At 41.1% G+C, this 19,532-nt stretch overlaps 1 protein-coding gene across 12 annotated transcripts in view; it reads left to right on the top strand.

The window, feature by feature from the left end:
• TANC2 (tetratricopeptide repeat, ankyrin repeat and coiled-coil containing 2) overlaps nt 1-19,532 on the top strand; it is a 378,583-nt gene that overhangs the window by 218,681 nt on the left and 140,370 nt on the right. For all 12 annotated transcript variants that reach the window (XM_061588302.1, XM_061588293.1, XM_061588296.1 and 9 more), the window contains one exon: nt 14,304-14,452. In XM_061588302.1, coding sequence (XP_061444286.1) covers nt 14,304-14,452 — 149 coding nt within the window. The remainder of the gene's footprint in view (nt 1-14,303; nt 14,453-19,532) is intronic.

Here is a 19,532-nt window from a genome sequence, read left to right on the forward strand (position 1 = left end):
TAAATTTGTATATTTGTTTTTAATGTTTTTAGTTATTGTAACCCGCCCAGAGAGCTTCGGCTATGGGGCGGTATATAAATACAATAAATAAATAAATAATGATTGTCCAAAGTGTAATAGAGGCCTGGTGTGGATGTGGCCAGGGACAGCTTTGTTTTAAATTTGGGTGGGAGGTAGGGTTGCCAGGTTCAGGGCCTGAGACTGATCCTGTATGTTTAGGAGAAGAGAAAGTCAGTCAAGTGCAGGTGTTCTTGCAACATTGTAATGGGAAAAACCGCAAGGTGGAATTCTCCCTTCCCCCTACACAACTTTAAAAGATACAGAAGACCTCTTGGTTGCCAGGCGCAGCTTCCAAGAGGTCTTCTGTATCTTTAAAAGTTGTGGAGGGGGAAGGGAGAATTCCACCTTGTGGTTTTTCCCATTACCGTCTTGCAAGAATACCTGCACTTGGCTGACATTCTCTTCTCCTAAACATACAGGATCAGTCTCAGGCCCTGAACTGGCAACCCTAGTGGGAGGCTACATGTGCCTTCTGTAGAATAAAAAGGTGGGGGAAATGCTGAAAAGCAATGATACTGTTCACAATGTTTTCCTTTTGGAAAGTAAAGGGGTTTCCCTTCTGCCCAGTGCCCGCCCACCCAATCCCCTCCCCCCTCCCTGCCCCTCCCCCAGGTCAGTGTTGGACTACGACCTGGGAGACCAGGGTTTGAATCTCCACACAGCCATGAAGCTCACTGGGTGACCGTGGGCCTCTCAGCCTCAGAGGAAGGCAATGGTAAAACCACATTTGAAAACCATTTACCATGAAAACCCTATTCAAAGGGTCACCATAAGTCCGGTCGACTTGAAGGCAGTCCATTTACATTTTCAAACATGATTGCACAGAAATAAATCCCACTGAACTCAAAAAGTATGCAAATGACCAAAGCCACCTTCCCTTCTCCTCCCTCCTTTCCCCTCCCTCTTGCCCCTTCCCTCCCCCTTCCAATCCCCTCCTCCCCCTCCCCTTCCTCCTCCCCATGGTCAGTTTTACCTATCTTAATCATGATTGCACGGAAGTAAACACCATTGAACTCTATAAGCATGCAAATGATCAAACCTCCCCTCCCCTCCCCCTTCCTTTGCCCCCTCCAATATGCTCTTTCCCCCTCCCCCATGGTCAGTTTTACCTATCCTAATCATGATTGCATAGGAGTAAATCTGATTGAACTCAATAATCATGCAAATGATCAGACCTGCCTTTCCCCTCCTTACTCTTTCCTCTCCCTTACTCCTCCTCTCCCCTCTTCCTTCTTCCTCCTTCCCTGCCCACTTCAGCCCTCCATCCCTCCCCCTGGTCAGTTTCACCTATCCTAAGCATGATTGCAGGGGAGTAAATCCCACTGAACTCAATAAACATGCAAATGATCACATCTGTCCTCCCCTCCCCCTCCTGCCTGCTCCTATCCCAGTCCTCCCTTCTGCCTTTCCACCGCTCCCTCCTCCTCCCTTCCCCATCCCCTGTGGTCAGTTTCACCTATCCTAAGCATGATTGCAGGGGAATAAATCCCACTGAACTCAATAAGTATGCAAATGATAAATCCATTCTCATCAAGCTTGCACAGGATCCTATTTCTTATCTCCTGGATTAAAAAGCAGGGAAATTCACTAATAGGCAAAAAACCTTGTGGTTTAAGAATGTACCTATAGCCCACATATATTTCTATCAAACTTTAAAAAGCAGGGAAATTGGGCAGCTATAGTGAATGCACCAGGGGAGCAGGAGACCTGACCTCCTCTCTGAGATATTGTACTGTCCTACAAATTGGTCAAAATGCAAACACCATTTGGGCTGGTCTTTCACAGTCCAATCCACTTGCTGTGTAGCTTGGAAGAATTTGAGCATATGGTGAGTGGTGGCAACACCTGCAATCAGCCCAAATAATAGAAAGAAGACATGTGCTGTGCTGATCTTGTTTTAGCAGGGAGGAAGCAACATTATTAAGACAGTTGATATAATTCAGATGGTCTCTTTAAATATGTCTGATTTACTTTGTAATTTTAGTGAAGTTTCCTATAGGAAATCATTTTCTTTTGCTTTTATTTCTATGAATATGTGAAGTACAGCAACACTTTGCAAAATTTACACTAAAAAAACTCCAAACATAATTTTGGAATAACGGCACTGACTTCTGCAGAATAGTCTCCAGTGGACCTCAGAAGTGTCTCAATTTGCACAAGATAAAAAATGGGAGGTGAAATATATTCTAGCAAAATGCTGGGTGCGCTCTATGTTTTTAATTGATCGTGAGCACCTTGCCTTAGATAAAGTGGTTTAAACATAGCAGGCTGAAAACATGCATCCTCTTTTTTTCCAACAGCTAGTCATTGCTGAAGTAGCAACATATTGGAATCAGTCTGATTTTACATCAAACTGCAGGTCCAAATTCCACTGTTAATGCACCCAAAATAGAAATAGAACATAACCTCCAATTTGAAACACAAAAGGCTGTCTTCACCATCATATGACATTGACCAATAAAAAGACTTTGAAATTAATGAAAATGAATTTGACACAGATTTCTATGATGAATAATGAGGGAAATAAAATTTTCTGGTTTAGATTCTCTGTAGAAACATTAGTAACACAGGTAAGAAGCAAAGTAAGAAGAACATCAACAAGCATACAAAAATATAATTTACCATCTTTGTAGATGGCAGGTGTTGCCACCACTCACCATATGCTCAGAGGCACATGTTACCAAATTTTTCCAAGCTACACAGGAAATGGATTGGACTGTGAAAGACCAACCCAAATAGTGTTTGCATTTTGACCAATTTGTAGAGCAGTACAATATCTCAGAGAGGAGGTCAGGTCTCCTGCTGCCCTGGTGCATTCACTATAGCTGCCCAATTTCCCTGCTTTTTAAAGTTGGATAGAAATATATGTGGGCTATAGCTACATTCTTAAACCACAAGGTTTTTTGCCTATTAGTGAATATATATATACATGATACTATCTTTCTTCTTCTTAGTAGAGGAAATAAAAGTATTAGACATTAGAAATAAACCTGTATAGTACTTGGGAATTAACTTTCACAAAGAGAATGAGAACTTACACAAACTCAATGTTAACACCTACAAGTGAATGTGTAGAGGGAATTTAGACAGGTGGGCAAAAATAAAACTGTTATGGTGAGGAAGAATTACAGCTATAAAAATGAACACCTTACCTAAAATTAATTTCCTTCTTTAGAACATAGCAATAGTAATTTGAACTGCTCATTATAGGAACTATCATTTAGTTTTAAGAACTGGTCCCTGAGTTTGTTTGTTTTCTCCTCTTCCCTTTTGTATTGTGTCTTCTAGATTGTCAGACTGTGGGCAGGGACTGTCTTGTTTTAATTGATTACATATAAGCTGTTTTGAGGACAAATGCTCTAAATAAATAAATGATGACATAAAATTGAGTGAACATTTGATTTATTACTTTATTTTGGGCAGGGAAGAAAACAAGGGCAGATTTTGATATAATGCAAAGAAGGGGGAATACTAGCTTCAGATTTACTTCTGTATTTTCATGCCGATTGCCTTATATAGAAAATAGGGGTGGTTTGAGGAATCTACAAATGAAATGAAAAAGATGGAACAGGCTCTTGGTAAAATACCCTTAGATACTTGTGATTACAGCCCAAAGAAGGAAATATATTGAAAAATTCTATGTACAATGGAATATGCAAAATTAGGGACAAGTTTAGAAAAGTCCTGTGACAAGCACAATTACCTATAGCTCCAATTCTCTTTGATCCTAAGTTCAACAAATATGTGAAGTTAGGGTATTTCAATCAATGGAGAGTGTATAGTTTGACCTTCTATAAAGACTGTTTTTTAAAAAAAAGAAATTCTCCCAAACAATTTTATTTATTTATTTATTTAAAATATTTCTATCCTGCCCTTCTACCCTATAATAGGGCACTCAGCGTGGCTTACAAAAATAAAATCAAGCATGTACATAATAAAACTGTAAACAATAAAATCACAAAAACATTAAAATAAATTAAAATACATAAAATACAATTCAGCAGGACATGGGACAAAAAAAAAGCCACGATTATTTGAATATTACAAATCACACGGTATGTATTGGGAATAATGCATGATGAAAAAAAACTAAGAAAAATGACGTTTTGAGCACATTTGGTTAATAAACCAAAGAAAGCATTATCGTAAATGTATCACCCTTTTTTTACATGCACATATGCACGCACACTCCACCGTCACCCACACCACACAAAATGGCCGAGCTTTGGTAGAAAATGGTCAAGAAATCAACAAAGTGGAATTTTTAGGGAAGAATTATTTATGAGTAAAACTTAATTAAAAGACACTAGAATGTACTGGAGTCACATTGGAGAAACTATAAACAACATTCTAGAAGACTGAGTTTAAAACCCCAAATATTACTGCTTTACATTAAAAATACCAGGAAAGAAAGAGGTAGTATTGTTTCATATAACTGTAACAGCTAGATTAATATATGCCTAATATTGGAAGACTCCACAAATACCTAAGTTAAGAGAATGGTAGGTAAAATAGTGGAATAAAGCTGTCTTAAATAAACTAACATGGACACTATGACTGAAACAGGAAGTTTGTAACGAATTTTTGTTTGAAAAAAGAATAGGGTTGCTATATATTAAAAAAAGAAAAAAAGTGGGAGGGGAGGATCCAAGACAAGGTATCCTGATTCATTAGTGCCTGGAGACGACCTCAGGAGGCAGTTGGATCTTTGGATGACAAAGGAGTCAAATGTGTGCTAAAGGAGGAGAAGGAGATTGCAGAGAAGTTGAATACATTCTTTGCATCTGTCTTCACAGCAGAAGACGTAGGGCAGATCTCTGTGCCCGAATAATTTTCTCAGGAAGGGAATCAGAGGGACTGAGGCAAATAATGGTGATAGAAAATATGACATTCTGCCCTTATTTACAAATTTACAAATGATCAGCTCACCAAGTCCAGATGACATCACCCGAGAGTTCTTAAAGAAATGGTTGATATTCTAACAAAAATATGTAATGTGTCCCTAACATCAGCCTCTGTGCCTGATGACAAGAAAGCAGCCAATGTAACATCAATTTTTAGAAAGTGATTTAGAGGGGAAGTAGGATATTAAAGGCTGATTAGCTTAATGTCTGTTCTGGGAAAACTGGCGAAAATCATTATTAAAGATAAAATTGCCAAGCATGAGATGAACAAGACTTGCAGAAACAAAACCAGCATAGGTTCTGCAAGGGTAACTCTTTCACTAACCTATGAATGACCAGGAATGAGACCTTGGTATCATAGCTCAATTAAGATGTCAGCCCAGCCTGTAGCAGCTGTAAAAAAGTCAAATTTCATGTTGGAGGTTATTAGTAAAGGAATTGAAAATAAAGCTGCCACTACCATAGTGTCTTTATACAAATCTATAGTGCAACCAGACTTGAATACTATGTACCGTTCTGGTCAGCTCATTTCGAAAAGGATATTGTAGCTCTGGAAAAGGTTCATAAAAGGGTAACAAAAGTAATCAAGGAGATGGAGCAACTCCCCTATGATGATAGGTTACAACATTTGTGGCTTTTTAGTTGAGAAAAAAAGACAAGTAAGGTGAGACATAATAAAGGTGATTGAGTGGAGAAAGTAGATAGCTAAAAGGTTTATCTCTCAATGCTAAAACTGAATGAAGCTGCATGTTGGAAGATTCAGGACAAACAAAAGGAAGTTCTTCATACAGTGCAGAGTTAAACTATGGAATTCGTTCCCACATGATGTAATAATTTCTGTAAAAAAGAATTAAGACAAGAATCAGTGCCTGTCACAGCTTTGAAGCAAGCGCTCCCCTTCCTTTTTACATGGCCTGCCTTGTGCTGCATTTCCAACCCATTTGCTATAGCCACCATGAGTATTTGGAAAAGATGGTGGAATGTTTTAGCCCCAGGAGAATCCCCCTTATTCTTTTCCTGGAGCATGAAGCCTTCTTCACCAGGACAAGATTGTCTAGTTTCATGGTTGCAAGGCTAGAGGACTATATTGGATTAAAGACCTCTTTGAATGGCATTGCCCTATCACTGAGGCCATGCTACAGGTCAAAAGAACTTGAAGCACTCTTGGTTTTAAAGGCTGCAGGTTCAGATGTTAGCATGGCAGCTTTATAGAGGAGGAAGACTCCTGCACTCTCTGACCACTTTTGGGCACTTGTGTGCTCATTATATGAGTAATTAATTAATTAATTAGTCTATGGGGGAAAGTGAAGGCTTAAGTGTGGTGTGGGAAGAGGGCCTAGGAGTTACGCTAGACGAAGAGGGCTGGACAAAAATTTGGACATCCCCCCCATTTGAGATCAAACTTTGCTAAGATGCAGGAAGCATCACTGAAACTGTTCTTGTGTTGGCATTCGTCCCCAGTCTGGTTGTACAGAATGCCCAAGACTATGTTGCCACAATGCTAGCGTGATTGTGGGAATAGGGGTACACTCATCCATATGTGGTGGGATTGCCCCAAGGTGCATGATTTCTGAAGAGGGGTTTGGGGCTTGGTTTCAGAGATTGCATCACAACACCTTCAGCCCGATCCTGTCTAGGCTCTTTTATCGATGATAAGTGATACAAACCAGGTGTTCCACCACAGTGAAGCGACCACTTCTCCTGGCGGCTGCAGGGATGGAAGTTGCTCAGTGCTGGAAAGCTGTGACAGGCCCCACTAAAGAAGGGTGATGGGCTAGAATTTTGACATTGCTCTTGCAGAGCATTTACCTTTTATTTCAGGATTGTCCTCGGTAGGGTGCAACATGATAAATTCAACACAGTTTGATTCCCAATGCTATGTTTTATCAACACCAATAGAGAGATATACCATTCCCCACAAACACATGCAGGGCTCTGGCTTGGCTATTTTTTGAAATGATTCTTAGCAACTGTTGGGGGTATGGGCTTTCTGTAATTCTATGGTGAAATTATTCTTTTTGTAGCCATGAATGATGGCTTATGCTGTTACTTCACAATTTCTAAAACTTAGTAAAAATATATTTAAAAAAGAATTCGAGAAATTCATGCAGGATAAGACTATGTTTTATCTCCACTGTTGGTGACAGTATGCCTCTGATACTAGGTGCTGGGAATTGGCAAGTGGGGAAAGTGCTGTTGAGTTCAGATACTGTTTCTGGGCTTCCCATAGATATCTGATTGGCCACTGTGAGAACAGAATGCTGAACTAGATGGGCGTTTGGCCTGATCCAGCAGAGTCCGCCTTATGTTATTATATAGGAAATCAGTTTATTTTGTTACAGATGGTTTTTTATGTGTGTGTATGCAATCAATTTTTATTGTCCTTTTTATTTTCTAATAAAAATATTTAAAAGCCATACCTCTCATCTTTTTTTCTTAAAAGGTAGTCACTATCAGCATTAAGGGCAGTTTGTTTCCATTGTCTACTGAAAGTGAGACTTCATCTTGAGGGAGGCATGGGAGAATTTCCAAACAAGGTTCCACTTTATTGCCATCTATGCATTGTTTCCCCAGTGGGCACTACTACATTGGATATCATTGCATTTCTGGGCTCAGTTTAAATTGCTGGTTGTTACCTTTAAAGACCTAAACCATTTTGGACCAGGTTATGTGAAGGACTCACTGCACATATGCAAACCTGCCCAGGCCCCAGTGTCTGCTAAAGAGGCCCTGTTAGCAGGGCTACAGTCAACGTCAAATAAAGTAGTGGGCAGAAGATGTAGGGCCTTTTTGGCTGTGGACCTGTCACTGTGGAACTCTTGCAGGATGTACATTTGGCCATTTCTTTAGTCACTTTTTAAATAGTCATTAAAGACCTTTTTATTTCAACCTGCTTTCAATTGCTGTTGATCTAGAGTGTTAAAATTGTTCCTCTGTCTACATTGGGACTGATTACTGATATAGACTGGGTCGTCTTTATGTAGGTAATTTTTTTAGCATGTTTTTAATACATATATATATGTTAGCAGCTGATGAAGGCGGAAACTGAAACATTTTGTTAATATAATAAAAACCTCTGTTTGGTTAATCACAATTACGTTTGTTTATATATATCACATGGCCTGAACCTGGAGGACAGTACCACCACTACTTAGCTTCTGCAAATGAAGCCCCTCTGAGCATTCCATCCTCAAAGCTCTATAACTGCCACCTTGGTAACAGCATTTGTATGTTGGCAGCTGATGAAGGCGGAAGCTGAAACGTTTTGTTAATATAATAAAAACCTCTGTTTGGTTAATCACAATTACGTTTATAGATAGATAGATAGATAGATAGATAGATAGATAGATAGATAGATAGATAGATAGATAGATAGATAGATATAGATATAGATATAGATATAGATATAGATAGATATAGATAGATATATAGATATATAATTTAAATTGATATTAGTTTTACTTTATGGAGTTTTTTGCTTGAAATAGCAGGATGTAAATATATATATTTATAGAGTTCTATGTAAAGATGAGAGCCGGTGTAGCATAGTGGTTAGAGTGTTGGACTACGACCTGGGAGACCAGGGTTCGAATCCCCACACGCCATGAAGCTCTCTGGGTGACCTTGGGCCAATCACTGCCTCTCAGCCTCAGAGGAAGGCAGTGGTGAACCACGTCTGAATACCACTTACCATGAAAACCCTATTCATAGGGTCGCCATAAGTCGGAATCGAAGGCAGTCCATGTAAAGATATACTGGGTTTTTAAACATTAATTTTAGCCCTAGCTAGCTGTATGGACACTTTTTTATTATTCCATTTATCCCCCTTTGTAGAAATAGGTGAACTGCATAATTAGCTGCTGTGTGTATGAAATTGACTGCACAATCAAATTGTCTTCTGCTGTGGACAAATTCCTCCTGAAAACATTTTGAGAGTATGAAAATGTCTTTGTTAATCTCTTGAAGCACAAGCTGCAGTATTCATACTTTGATTGTTAGAACAATATCACTCTCTATCTGCAGCAAATATTCTTTCAGAAAACAACTGCTTAAGGCTGGTGCTTATACTTGGAGTTCTCAGACTTTTCCTTTTGAGCTTTTCTGGTCAAGAAATAATTTTCCCTCCTTCTCTTTAGTGTGGTTGAACTGCTTCCAAGTCTTGGGTTAGACAGACAAGAGGGCATGTCTGCTCAACACTTACTTGAGTGATTGGAAGTATTCATGCAGATCATCAGATCACACCAGGGCCAGATATCAGTGGGCCCTAGGCAAGGTGCTGCCAGTGGGCTCATGGCCAGGTCCGACCTAGGCCCTCATCCAGCACCAATGCCTCCTTTTGCTGCCTCCATCAGGAACTCCTGGTATTTCTGTTAGAGCAGCAAGTGCTACCACTACCACTCACCTACCCTCCTCGCCCTGGGCTCAGAAATGTCTCCTTGGAGGACAGGCAGCAGTGACACTTTGTGAAAGAAACCATGCTAATACTTGGTTGATCTTCAGTGGCTGGCTACCATCTTAAATTGTCCAAAATACAGTACCTAATGTCAACATTGGTCCGGAAGCTGTAGCTGGTGCAAAATGCAGTGGTGTGACTGCTCATGGAGCTGGGTGTTGGCAGTATGTTATTCCACTGCTGAAAGAATTGCACTGGCTGCCCATTAGTGTCAGGCCAAGTTCAAGGTTCTGGTTTTGATGTACAAACCCTATGCAGCTTGGGACCAGGATACCTGAAAGATTGTCTCATCCCTTATATATCCAGTTGATCACTGTGCTCTGCAGGTGAGGGCCTCCTGCAGATACCATCTTATCGGGAGGTCATAGGAAGCAGACCTTTAGTGTTATGGCACCTACCCTTTGGAATTTCCTCCCCTAAATAGTAGACAGGCAACATCTCGGTTATCTTTTCAGTGCCAACTGAAGACCTTCCTCTTTCAAAAAGCCTTTTAAGTAGAGACCTTATCCCAGTCTGCATCTGTGTTGGAATTGCTTTTTAAAATGTTTTTAAAGCTATGGTTTTAAAGATGTTATTAAAAATATGTTTTTTAAAGATGTATATTATTTTATTGTGAACCGCTCTGAGTGCCCTATTGTAGGGTAGAAGGGTGGGATAGAAATATTTTGGATGATGATGTTTTGTTTTAATATGTTTTTAAAGATATTTTCTTTTAGTATGTTTTAGTCCTTTGTTTTTAAGATGTTTTGGAGTGCTTTTAGTGCTTTTTATTGGCTGCCCTGGGCTCCTGGGAGGGAGGGCAGGATATACATTTAAGTAATAATGATAACAATAATAACAACATTGAGCAGAATTGCTTTTTGGGCAGTATAAAATTGTGGCTTGTCACCATGCAATGGAGAAGAGAACTAGCGTAGCTGTCATTCATTGAAGCACCACTGCCAATCAGGGGTACATTTGGGGATGAGGGGGAAGTGAGTAACTGACTGTGGTAGCACCCACGGGGGTAGTGGGAGTGAAAGCATTGCTAGGCAGGCGCCCTGGTGGAGGCAGCAGGGATGCTGATGGGCCCTTCTAAGCCCCAGAGCTGTTAGCTTGTATCTGACCATGCTGGTTCTGACACAAGCCCTGGACAACACAGTCCATACCATCCATGCCAGGGTTAATTCTGTCATCATCTAGCACTAGTTACATAGGATAAACAGAATTTACATAGTTATGCATCTTGCTCATGTTAATCTTTTCGACGCTGCTGGTATAGATTAAATGTGTCGCTAAAGAAAACCTGCTTGCCTTTTTGCTTTTTCTTCCAAATACTTGCCTTCTTCTCTGATAACTGTGATGCAGTGCTGAACTAAGCCTTCCGGGAAGATAGAAAAGAGTGGCCACTAAGATCACATAGGTCAACGGATACAAAAATCTGTGCAGAAAGGGCTAGGATTTGTTTTGTTTATCTGTGCCGCTGCATAGTATAATAATACTGCAACAAGACATGCTGCTCTTTGAGTCTCTGCCTATCTCAGCCTAGAACCACCTTTCAGTGTAATCTGGCCAAAGGCAGTTCACACACTTTGAATTGTATTCATTTCCCTTCCTGCCATTCTTAGATTGAAAATTGTAACCTGTATTTTATTGTTTACTTTTTTATTCTTGTAAGCCAACTAGGGGGTGCATCTGGGCCACTTTTGATAAGTACATAAAAAGACACAGTGTTTACTCATAATGTAACCAAGGACCAGCTCTCATGAGCATGTATGTGTATAAAGATTTCTTGCCTTGAGATTTATGGAAATATTCTTAAGTTTTAATTTGTAACATTGACAGCTGTAGCAAAGGGTCTAGCATAAGTTTTGTATATATACAGGCCAACTTGTTTAGTTCAGATTTGTTTGCATGAATTATTATTTTTTGCAGTTGTGGATGTGTAATTTTGTGTCTAAGAATCTGGTAATTTCTAAAAACCCATAAAAGTTTCTAGACCTTAGAACAGGAAGTTGGATAGCTTCCGTCCGATAGGTGCAATGAGATTTGTTCAGAAGTGAGCAAGCAACACGTAAGAGAAAATGTAACTATGGTGCCTTGCAAAAGTAATCAGACCCCTGACCAATGCTCCCATATTACTGAATTACAAATAGTACATTGTAATTTCGTTCCGTATGATATTTTATTTTGAAACAATGAAACTCAAAATCAGTTATTGTAAGGTGACATTTGTGATGTCCCTGTATATAGATATTACTGTAAATATGGTAAGTATGGGTTTATTAGAGTAAATGAGATAAGTAGGCGGAGTGAGAGGGGGAGTACATGGGCTAGAATGCTGGAGAATGCTGTATGATGATTGGCTGAGCGTTTGAGTGGCTGAAGGTATAAAAGAGAGCATGACAGTTGAGAGGGGGTCGGTAGTTTGTGGTTGTTGTGGGCTGGAGTTGGTTGTGGGTTGGATTGTATTAGGCTGGTATTGAGGCAGATTATATATGACTAGAAACATAAAGAGTAACGCAATATATGAAACCATACGCTTGTTAAATATACCTTAAGTAATCTTGTTATTTCCTGGTGTTTATAAATAAATATTTTCTTGGTTTACCAAAGGCCTGATCCTTGGCTGGGGCTTTCACAGACCAGAGGGGTGATCAGGGTATTTACCAAGGTGGAGAAACAATATCAAATGGTGGCAGCAGTGAAGAGATAGTGTAACATCAAGTATCCAGGGCAACCCAGGGCTGTATGCTTTATTGGCACAAAGATACAGGGGGGTTGTGGCCTGCAAGGGCACCCAGACACAAAGTAACAATAAGCCAGAAGCAGACTAAGGCAAAGTCTCAAAGCAATACAGTAGGGCCCTGCTTATACGGCGGGTTAGGGACCAGGCCACCACCGTAAAGTGGAAATCACCATAAAGCGGAACCCATTGACTATAATGGGCTGAGTCGCGTGAAAATGACGCCAAAATGCCGCAAAAGTGCAAAATCAGCTTTAAAACAGGGAATTTCCCCTAATTGAAAGCCGCCGCATCAGCGGAACGCCAGAAAACGGAATGCCGTAGAGCGGGGCCCTACTGTATTGTGAAATAGGGAGTGGCTGGTGGTGCTGCCTAGCAGTGGGATCTTGCGAGATCTGTGCTAGAGCCAGTGAAAGAACAAATCAAAACCAAGATCCTGACTGGAGGGACCTGACAGGAGGTGGCAGCAGGAGGGATCCTGACAACATTGGTTTTATGTTGGGAAATGTTTGTAAGAAACATAAAAAACTGAAACATGTTGCTTCCGTAAGTATTCAGCCCCTTTGCTGTGGAATCTCTCAGTTTACACAGATGAAAGAAATTTCCCTATCAAGGACACAGTTATCTTACCATTGGCCTCCACCTGTGAACCATTAAAGTTGCTGTCACATTGTCAGGATAAACCCCCCACTGTTGAAGGATCATTGGTCAGTTTGCGGATCTGAAGGAAAATGAAGACCAAAGAGCATTCGACAAAAGTGATAGGTAATGTAATACAAATGCATAGATTAGGAAAAGGGTACAAAATCATATCCAAGTGTTTGGATATCCCAGTGAGCACAGTTGGATCAATAATCAGGAAGTGGAAGCTGCATCACACCACCCAGGCACTGCCAAGAAATGGCCATCCCTCAAAACTCAGCCCACTAACAAGAATGAGACTTGTGAGAAAAGCCACGGGAGGCCAGCAATCACTTTGAAGGAGCTACAGAGTTCAGTGGCTGGGAGTGGAGTAATGGTGCACCAGTCAACCATATCAAGAGCTCTGTATAACACTGGCCTGTATGGGAGGGTGGCAAGAAAGAAGCCATTACTCAAAAAGTAGCATCTGGAAGCACATCTGGAGTTTGCCAGAAAGCATGAGAGTGCCCCAGCTGGAATGTGGGAAAAGGTTTTGTGGTCAGATGAGACCAAGATAGATCTTTTTGGCCAAAACTCAAAGCTCTATGGGTGGCGCAAACCTAACACTGCCCATGCCTCAAGACCTGTCATCTCTACAGTGAAGTATGGTGGTGGTAGCATCATGCTGTGGGGATGCTTCTCATCAGCATGGACTGGGCATCTTCTTAAAATGGAAATGGAAGGAAAAATGGATGGAGCAAAATACAGAGAAATACTGCAAGAGAACCTGCTAAAAAACTGAAACTGAAGCTTGGGAGGAAATTCACTTTTCAGCAGGACAATGATCCCAAGCACAAGGCCAAAGCCACACTGGAGTGGCTCAAGAACAAAAAGGTGAATGTCCTACAGTGGCCCAGTCAAAGTCCTGATCTCAATCCCATTGAGAATCTGTGGTGCTCTTTGAAAATTGTGGTCCACAAGTGACATCCAACCAACCTGAACAACTTGGAACAAATCTGCCAAGAAGAATGGCCCAAACTCTCTCCAGCACTGTGCAAAGCTGGTACATACCTACCCCAGACTTAAAAGCTGTTATCGTAGCAAAAGGTGGCTGTACCAAATATTAATGGGTGGGGTTGAATACTTATGCAAGCAACATGTTTCAGTTTTTTATGTTGCTCTAAACATTTATTTTATTTTATTTATTTTATTTATTTATTTTATTTATTAAATTTCCCAACATTTCCCAACATAAAACCAATGTCACCTTACAATAATTGATTTTGAGTTTCAGTGTTTCAAAATAAAATATCACACAGAACGCAATTATAATGTACCTTTTGTAATTCAGTAATATGAGAGCATTGGAAAGGGATCTGGGTACTTTTGCAAGGCACTGTATATCTTTGTTATCTCATCTAATCTGAATATTGGGAAGGGATAGTGGGATGGGGAAGACCTGGGAAATATTGGATAATGACATGTCTTGGAGTTGTGAAATGTAATTAATATAGTTATGCTATATTTTTCTCCTTTGCAGGTGAAGCTGAGCAGGAGCTGGGACCCCCTCCATCTGTAGATGAGGCAGCAAACACACTCATGACTCGCCTGGGTTTCCTTCTGGGAGAGAAAGTCACTGAAGTGCAGGCAGGACAGCAATACAGTATGGAAGTACAGGAGGACAATCAGGTGGGCTTATCTTGTGCAGAATGATAGTGATTTGACTGTGCCCTGATCCCTGACATAATGCTTGATTTGTAAAATGAGAAGTTCTGATAAAACCATTCCCCAGAAGTCATGCCCATAATTGTTCATAGGAGATGTGGGTGGGTTCATAGACTCCTCACTAAAAACATGCAAATGTGGCATAGATAGGGGAACACATATCCCAATTAAATATACAGTACCCAGTTAAGATGGTGAGACAATGTGGTAGATTGGTACACAGCTGAAGCTTCTCCTCTTTTCCAAACACTTGGGTCACCCATGTGGTCCACATTGTTCCCATAGATGGCTCTAAGTTTATTTGCAAGCTTTGATTAATTATTCTTCTAGCCACAGACAGGGGCCTTCCCCCAATTACATTATTACTGGGGAGAGGAGGGGTGGGACACCTCCATACTCAAGCTGGCCCTGGTTCTGCTGCAGGCAGTAAAAGTTTTTGTGGAACTCCCAGTGCTATGACCTCCATATTAATTTTAAAATGGAATGAAAAGACGCTTTTAATTTTTTAATGTTTATGAAATAACTTACATTGTGCATTCTAATGATATTAGACAAAACAGGTTAGTAACTACAATAAGTAATAATTAGTAGCTACATTTACAACATAACAATTAAGAGCTACATCCAATAAACATTAAATGATATAAAATTAAATCAAGTTTACCACACACACACACAAAGAGAGAGAGAGAGAATTATTCAAATTATTCCCCAAATAGAGAAGGGTTGAATGGTATCATTGTAATATTGGATAAAGAGACTTCATTTCTCAATGAATAGATCACTGTGCTGCCTTCCGTCCCTAACACTGATCACATTTGCAAGTTTAATTGAATACACCATATCTCATACCCTCAGACACCGGTTGTCTGAAGACAGTGTATTGATCTTTTCCCACTTATAACTGATAGCCATTTATGCTGCTGTTCATAAATGAAGTGATATCTCTGCATCTTCAGTTAAACTATGTCCTTGACAAATCCGAACAAAATTACCCATGGGAATGAAAAGAAGTTTTACTAGAATAATTTGTAGGCAGTTCTTCCTCCTAATGACTGTACTCAAAGTACACTTGACAGAGAGCATGCAGGCTTTTGCTTGTGGATCAAGCTTTTTCTTCTCCCCACAGGAGTAGCCCATCCAGAAGGATACCACAGTTGGTTCCCACTAAAGATTGAGTAGACCTTTCATGAGTACCTCAGGGTGACTGAAATTCCTTCAGAGCAGACTGTTGTACAGAACCCCACTTCCTCTCCTTTAAGGAAGTGGATTTCATTCACTCTGGGCTGAGTCAGTATTGAACAAAAGCAGGATCCATGGAGTCTTTGGCCAGCCAGCACATCTTCACGCCTGATCTCATTAGTGGAGGCAGCTCCAGTTTTCATTAGGGGAGGGAGCAAGTATCAAGAAACTTATCAGTGAAGAAACTCATCAGTAAAGAAACTCAAGGAAAGTGGTTTGTTAAAAACCTGTGTAAACACAGTTGCATTCTACTAGTCTCATTAAATTATTGAGAATATTTCATAAAGAAATAAACATTGGTGGAGCTGATGGAGTTTTAACAGTGGTCTTCTAATGACTCAGTGAAGGGAGGTGAACCAGCTTAGGAAGCTCCTGAAGTATCAGATGAACAAATAGAAACACAAAAACTTGCTAGCCTAATGCTTTATAACTGAGATGGAAGAAAGATCACAACCCCAATGACAGTAATTAACTGTATTAGAAAAGAAGGTTTCACAACCTTCCCCTTAATTTGGCTAGGTTTTGGTTAGGGAACAAAGTGGGATGTTTTTATTTTAAACTGTTGTAAATTACATTGAGTTGATATATATCTAGAAAGATGGAATATAAATAAATATCATCATGTTACAGATTTGGAACCTTGGTACTTTAGGAACACCAGCAACAGACTGAATGAACTATGATAGAAACTGCTACTAGACTAGCAACAGTTAAATGGCACTATGCCACAAAATTAAATGTAATTTGGGGTGTGTGTTTGTGTTTTGTTATTGTTTGTTCTTTATTGTCATATTTGTTAGCTAACTGATAGCATGAACTGTTTCAGTTGAGAAGATAAATAGTTTTCATGTTCATTAGATGCCAAAATGATTGCCAGTCTGCCTCTCCTTATCATATATACTAAGTTTCTGAGTTCCAGTCCTGGTGTGGCTAAAACAGCATAATCTATGTGCAAAGGAGAGGTATCAGTGCAATACCAAGGAGGACTGAGTATGCTCAGTATGCTTTGCGGGGAAGGAGAGGGGAGGGAATGGAATGCAATATCTTGAGCAGTTGAACTCATTTCACTTGCACATAGTATAGAACTGTTAATGACATAAGTTGCTTTCCTTTCTCACTCCCAAAAGAGAGATGTGTAATTCCCTACCCTCATTTGTTCTAAGCGCAAGAAGGAGTGCAATGCCGGATTTAGGCAGCAGGAGTCAAAACTTGTTGCTGGGGACAAAGTATTTCAGTGGAAAAGATGGGGGTCTAATGCTTACTCAGACCAGACTCCCAAATCTCATCAGCCATGGACTTCCTCAGGACCCGGACCTGCAAGAAAAAGAGACGCTTTAGCCCCAAACAGAGGTTGCCACTTCTGTCCAGGCACTTGCCTCCTGGTTTTCCCCTTGATACAATTCTTAGTATGCACCCAATAGAAAAGGAAAAGCTGTCTGAAGATTCCTTTTTATCCCTCTGGATAGGAGGAGGGGAAGGTGTTTGGGAAAGAGATGGAAACTACAGAATAGGTCAGGGCAGTTTGCCATCAAATACTATGGCAATTTCCTAAAGAAGGGAGAAGTCATCAGTTAGCCCCAGCCACCAAAGATTCTCAGCTCCTTTTGAGACATTGAGCTGACCCCTTGAACCAAATATTTCCTCAGCCCTTCTCCCAAGAGTTCTTTATCAGAGTTCTTCTATAGGGTTAAGAAAGAAAAGTAAAACTGGCAAGAGTAAGCTTCCCCATCATTTCATCAGTAAACTGTATTATTTGTTCGAGAATGTTCTGGAATGTTGAAAGGTCCCATTAGGTGATATTCTTGTGGTTCCCTTAGCCTCTAACATGATTCTTCCAGCTGAGGGTATTATTATTATTATTTATTTTATTTATTTCGATTTATATACCGCCCACAGCCCGAGGGCTCTCAGGGCGGTGCACAACATGGATAAAATACAATAAAATCACAAAAACAGTAAAGTATACATTGTTAAACAAGTAAACAACCTGATATACATTAAAAACACAATAGATTAAAATGCCTGGGAGAATAAAAAGGTTTTAACTTGGCGCCGAAAAGCTAAAAGTGTAGGCGCCAGGCGCACCTCATCAGAGAGACTGTTCCATACTTCGGGGGCAACCACTGAAAAGGCCCTAGATCTTGTTACTACCCTCCGAGCTTCTCTGTGAGTCGGAGCTTGGAGGAGGGCCTTAGATGTTGAACGTAGTGAGCGGGTAGGTTCATATCAGGAGAGGCGTTCCGCTAGGTATTGTGGTCCCGCGCTGTGTAAGGCTTTATAAGTCAAAACTAGCACTTTGAATTTGGCCCGGAAACAAATAGGTAGCCAGTGCAAACGAGCCAGAACAGGTGTTATATGTGCAGACCGCCTAGTCCTCGTCAGCAGTCTGGCAGCTGCGTTTTGCACTAGCTGTAGTTTCCAAACTGTCTTCAAAGGCAGCCCCACATAGAGCGCATTGCAGTAATCCAATCTAGAGGTTACCAGAGCATGCACAACTGAAGCGAGGTCGTCGCTTTCCAGATAGGGGCGTAGCTGGGCTACCAACCGAAGGTGGTAGAACGCATTCCGTGCCACCGAGGCCACCTGCGCCTTGAGAGACAGGAATGGATCAAAAAGAACCCCCAAGCTACGAACCTGTTCCTTCAGGGGGAGTGTAACCCCATCTAGAACAGGTTGAACATCCACCATCTGATCAGAGAAGGCACTCACCAACAGCGTCTCGGTCTTGTCAGGATTGAGCTTCAGTTTATTAGCTCTCATCCAGTCCATTATCACGGCCAGGCAGCGGTTCAGCACATTAACAGCCTCACCTGAAGAAGATGAAAAGGAGAAATAGAGTTGCGTGTCATCAGCATACTGATGACAACGCACTCCAAAGCTCGTGATGACTGCACCCAGCGGCTTCATGTAGATGTTAAAAAGCATAGGGGACAGAACCGATCCCTGCGGGACTCCACAATGGAGAGTCCAGGGTGTCGAACAATGTTCCCCAAGCCCTACCCTCTGGAGACGATCCACCAAGTAGGAGCGGAACCACTGCCAAGCAGTACCTCCAACTCCCAACTCCATGAGTCTCCCCAGAAGGATACCATGGTTGATGGTATCAAAAGCAGCTGAGAGATCAAGGAGAATCAACAGAGTAACACTCCCTCTGTCCCTCTCCCGACATAGGTCATCATACAGGGCGACCAAGGCTGTTTCAGTGCCAAAACCGGGCCTAAAACTGGATTGAAACGGATCTAGATAATCGGTTTCATCCAAGAGCACCTGGAGCTGGCTGGCAACCACCCGTTCTAAGATCTTGCCCAGGAATGGAACATTCGCTACCGGTCTATAGTTGTTCAAATTATCTGGGTCCAGGGAAGGTTTCTTCAGGAGTGGTCTCACTACTGCCTCTTTTAAGCAACTAGGGACCACTCCATCTCTCGAGGCATTTATCACTTCCCTGGCCCAGCCGGCTGTTCCAGCCCTGCCAGCTTTCACTAGCCAAGAGGGGCAAGGATCCAGTACAGAGGTGGTTGCACGCACCAGTCCAAGCATCTTGTCAGTGTCCTCAAGCTGTACCAACTGAAACTCATCCAATAAATAAGGACAAGACCATGCTCTGGATACCTCATTAGGTTCAACTGCCGTAATACTGGAGTCTAAGTCCTGGCAGGTAGCAGTCTTCCCACTAATTTTAGTGATAGGAAGTTTGTGGTTGTTATGGAAATATGCAGAGATACTCAGCGTCTGAGCTGCATTTGTGCCCGTGTGTGTATTTACCAAAGTAACAGGCTTTTACCCTGCATTTAGATCACTG

The sequence above is a fragment of the Rhineura floridana genome, chromosome 11, assembly GCF_030035675.1.
Source record: "Rhineura floridana isolate rRhiFlo1 chromosome 11, rRhiFlo1.hap2, whole genome shotgun sequence".
Classification (NCBI taxonomy): domain Eukaryota; kingdom Metazoa; phylum Chordata; class Lepidosauria; order Squamata; family Rhineuridae; genus Rhineura; species Rhineura floridana.